General features: G+C 44.0%; 1 protein-coding gene across 2 annotated transcripts in view; it reads right to left on the bottom strand.

The window, feature by feature from the left end:
- Positions 1–4,782, bottom strand: part of fam184ab (family with sequence similarity 184 member Ab) — a 93,347-nt gene that overhangs the window by 5,489 nt on the left and 83,076 nt on the right. Inside the window, exons 19-21 of one of the 2 annotated variants that reach the window (XM_020615369.1) lie at positions 2,055–2,172; positions 1,549–1,653; positions 19–107 (exon numbers count right to left, since the gene is read on the bottom strand). In XM_020615369.1, the coding sequence (XP_020471025.1) occupies positions 19–107; positions 1,549–1,653; positions 2,055–2,172 (312 nt within the window). The remainder of the gene's footprint in view (positions 1–18; positions 108–1,548; positions 1,654–2,054; positions 2,173–4,782) is intronic. The other variant, XM_020615368.1, reaches the window with a different exon arrangement.

The raw sequence follows: 4,782 nt of genomic DNA on the forward strand, positions 1-4,782 counted from the left end.
CTCCGTTCCCCCCCCCCCCCGTGCCCCGGCCCTGCTGCCTCCAGAGCCCCGAGATTAGGAGAGCTGCTGAATCTGCTGGCTGCTGTTTTCTCATTCTTTTTCTTTTGCTACACAGAAAACAGAAAAAGGAGGGGCATGGGGGTCATACAGGAGCAAAAGGGAAGTTTAAAACAAAATAATAAAAGAAAAGAAGAAATGGAGGGGGGGGAAGGGCAAATGGAGCAGAGGGAGAGCTCTAGAGGCTGTAACAGTCCAGCCGGTGAGCGACAGGAGCTGCGCGCTAACTTAGCTCTATTTAAATACTGGTTGAAGCAGAGTGAATGAATCAGCCGGAAGACTGGCATCACTCAGTCTCAGTCTCAAAGTATCAGTTGCTCCGAGCAAGAATGGAAATTCAGGTGAGAAGAGATGTGTCAAAGCAGGAAACACTAACAAATGGCTTGGAAAGCAAAGGAAAGCTGGAGAAAAAGTCAGGGACAACAATCCAACACATTTATACACACAAACGCATGATAAATCAAACTCGGCACACGGTGAACACACATCATATACAGATTTGTGGGAGAAATACTGTACATGTAACAGCAAGAAGAAATACCGGAAGTTATAAACCCAGAGGTGTTATCTACTGACCATGCAGTGGAGCCATTCAACTCAGACATACAGAGAATGAAGAATGAACCATCATTCAGGCGCACGTGAACCTCTGAAGGTCCATCAGCTCCTTCTTATGACGAACAGGGTCCGACATGAACACACAACTACCTGACAAAACATTGGTCTGAAGTGGGCTCAGTGGGAAAAATGTGATGTCACACACTTCTAACGACCAATCAGGATTCAGCAACATTTGCATTAAAATATTAATAGAGTTGTTGTATAAATACACGGGTACTTTTAAAAAATGTAGCTGTGCTGTTACAGTAGTACCTGTTTTAGTTTTGGGATTTAATGGCATAATTTCAGCGTGCCACAGCATTTATGAATGAATAAATATGTCATAATCAAAGTTGCTGATTTTACAGGAGCTGTGGATTTGAGATTTTAGTCTTTACCACCTCTCTGTGTTGTATTTGTATATTCTAGGTCCATCAAAGTTGAAGGCGATGTCACTTTAACAAGCATAAACAGTAACAAAGTTCAGTGTTTCATTTTCGATAAGGTTCAGAACTGTGACACCATGAAATTAACTGCTGTTAACAAATGAGACCTGGGTAGTTCTACTGAGCCTCCGCCTCATACCAGTGGTGCTATTATTTAGCACAGCGAAACCACGTCGCCTGTTAACTGTGTTGTTCCCTGTTGTCTTGAAACACTGGTAGAGGCTCCTCACAAATGGTTTCATCTGGTAACAGTAATTACAGTAATATATGAAACCATTTTGGTCATAATCTTTTTTAAAACCTCCAGACTGACTGTCCTGACCGACCAGCACCGATGGATATGAAATGAGATGGAGTGGCTCTCATCTTTGTTGTGTGGTAAAGTAAAGCGACAGGCTCACAGGGTGCCCCTGTGTGTGGCGTGCTACAGGACGTCAGGGCCTACCTTGATGAGCGGGTTGATGACTCCTACATTAGGGCTGGCGTTGAACACTTTGTTGAAGTTGGTCTCCCTGTTGACAAGCTCCAGCTGGTAGAACTTCTTATCATCCTGGAGGAGAAAACCACGTTAGCTGACAGCCAGTGAGGCCGTGGAAGCCTGGATAATCGGCCTTCTGTCAACTTTTCTCCTCACTGTTGCTGCAGACTCATGACCCAGAAACCTTGATAGCAACAGCACTACACCGCCACACATTCTGGCTGATTTATAGTCAAAGGAAAGGCAGCGGTCTCATGTTAATGTCAGCTGTGTCTGAGACAAAGCCCAGTAATAATCACAGTTAATGAGGTGAAGCATGCTGGATCCCAAAAGGTCCAAACAACAGGAAGTAAAGTCATACATGATGATGTAAAATGGTGAAACAGTCTGCTCCTAATCCATCTAAAAGCTCAAAACTACTGACGACTGTATACAGCTAACACTTTAGGCATTGCCTTATCAGCAGTACTTACCACCAGTTTCTTCACTAGAGTCTCCCTCTCAGACACCATGTCCTTCAGCTCAGCGATGTGCTGCAGATCTTCCGGACGACTCTCCCTGTTTCTGAACTTCTCCTCCGTTCCTTCCAGCCTGTTTGAGGACACCAAAAAATACAAAAACATAAATATTCTTCAAAAAGTATCCACTGAACACCATCCAAGCCTAGCCGTATTTGTGTGAGCGGTTTGATCAGTGTCAAGTATCAAACATCAGAAAGAACCAGGAGTAAACTTACTAGATCTTTGTCGTACTTATGAACTAACTGGAAGCATTTATGAGTTTAGAGAATTAAATGCCTGCACTTCAAGGAGTAAAAAGATAAATGATTCAGAGGCTTTCTTTTGTCATTAGCTTTTGATCAATGGAGCAGTAATTGTTCCCAGTATCTTCCCTTCTCTCTCCTCTTCTCATCACAAAACCCATTTAGGGTTTTACTCTGACATCAACGCACAGGTCCTCTGGAGGTCGTTTTGGTTCCATGAGTTATGAGAACGTTCAAAAACGTTCTAATGGATTTTTGTTATTTCTGGACTGGCCTTCAGAGAAATCACCACCGGTGTAAAACTCATTTAATTTCACATCCGGTGACATTTTCTCTAATGCAGCACATGCTAAAGAACACTGAGCAGAATGGGCATTGGCTGAGTGAAATATTCTTCAAGTGAAAACATCAAACCGATCCCCAGTGAGACGGTTAACTGGAAAGTGACACTTCTTTTGGAAATTGTGATAAAACTGCCATTTGGCAACAGTAGCACTCAGTTTACAGCCGTCATGCATCTGGAGCTGTTCTCCAAGTCCGAGTCTTCTCCCTTAAACAAATGGTTTTTTCCCCAAATGCATTCACACATCTCTTATATAGAATTACAACATGACATCCTTAAAAATGCAAAAATACTAATCTCACAAGAACAATGTTACAAGTTTCGTTTTGTTGGCTATGGAGATGAGGCCTCCTCTGCACATATGAGCAGATCTTGTTGATTAAACGACGGCTCTCTGCTCGTTCAGCTGTGAGCCTGCTGGTGGTTTTACCGGTACCTTATGTGACAGTGAGCTAAACAGCCTTTCACCTCCCACGCTACCACTGTACAAACCACTGAGCGGTACCTTTGTGACATTTATCCGACAGTGTGAAGTCACACGTTGTTAAAGGCCGAGTACCAGAGCAGCAACCGTGGGCTCTCCGGGGGCTGTCTGCTGTACAGAAGCAGCCACCGCGGCCGATGGCACAGCGATACCGACACGCACTGACCTGCACTTTCATCAGATATGCCGTCAACTGCTGTGCTGGTCCTTCTGTGCACTTCTGACAGCAGATCATGTTTGTCAGACATTTTCTGCAGCTCAAGCATCAGAATCTCATCGGCTGATCTGGCAGTTCTGTGTTTGGCAAAAAACTGTTTTACAGTAAGGAGAAAGAAAAATGGTAGCTTAAGTTATGAGTACCGTGTTTTACTCTCAGCTTCCACCTAGAAAAATCTAATGCTGTCTTATCCAACTGTCCTGCAAGAAATCCTCCTTAATGATAATATAGTTGTAGAGAGTTACTGATCCAAAAGTAACACACATTATACAGGTGTATTATGACCTGGTACAGTTGACACAGCAAACATGTTGGCTCACAGCTGTCTCTTTATGATGCAGACATCGGAGTAATTCACATTCACCCGCTTTTTTTTTTAATTAGCTACAGTTGGAAATGTGCTAAGACTGAACCAAAACTGTAAAGCTGTGGGCTGAAAACCAAAACACTGAGCTGAAAGACACCAAAATGCTCCACAGAGCAGAGAGAGGTTCTGTGCTGCTTCAGAATTACTAGCAGCCCCTTTTCTACTACATGTAACCTTCAGTACACTGTTAATATGAAAAATGAGCTAGCTTAGGTTTAGCTACTCATTACTAGCTGCTGGGAGCTCATGATCGGATCCAAATACTCAGAGGTTGTTTTTTTCTGCCTGAACATATTGTTCTGCTGGTTGAACCCGCTGTTGAGGTTCCTCTGGGCAGGAGCACGCTGAGGCCAAATGGTTAGTATCCTGCATCAGCAACCCTTCACTGAGCAGAAGGCTCCTCTGTCACACTCAGCTGGAGCATCAGCGACACATGGCTGGCAAGGGGGTCCGGTGCCACCCCTGGCATTTATCACAGTTTTGGTTTGGTACAGATCACATGGCCTGAATATTTCCAGGGCTTCGATAATGTAAGGCTATCGCTCGGCTTGTACGCACGCCGTCAAACTGATGTTCTTCAACACAACCTGCAGGGGAAGAAATCTACCCACTGCACAGTGAAGCCGATAAGAGACACTGGACAAACACTGCTGCTCCAGGTGTTAGTGGTGAAGCTACAACAACATGCTGTCTGGAAGTTGTTCAATTCTGGTGAAGGCGGTGTTTGTGATAAAATGATGACTTGGAGTCTCACTGCTGGGCTCCAAGGTGTTGGAATCTAATCTAACTAAAAAGTGACAGTGACTGATGGTCAAGAGGAAGTGCTGTGTTAGTGCTTCTGTGTTATCTCCGCTGTGCTTCTCCCTCACAGCTGCTGTTGCAGTTTGCTTTGATTCTTGCTTGGAGCCCTGAGAGTCGTGTTTAATCTTGCAGATGTTTCACTCGTTACCTGCAGTTTAATATACTTGAAAACAGCAGTTTATGTGTTGACTGTAATTATGCTTCAGGTATCTATATGCAGGGTTTT

The sequence above is a fragment of the Monopterus albus genome, unplaced genomic scaffold, assembly GCF_001952655.1.
Source record: "Monopterus albus unplaced genomic scaffold, M_albus_1.0 scaffold164.1, whole genome shotgun sequence".
Classification (NCBI taxonomy): Eukaryota; Metazoa; Chordata; class Actinopteri; order Synbranchiformes; family Synbranchidae; genus Monopterus; species Monopterus albus.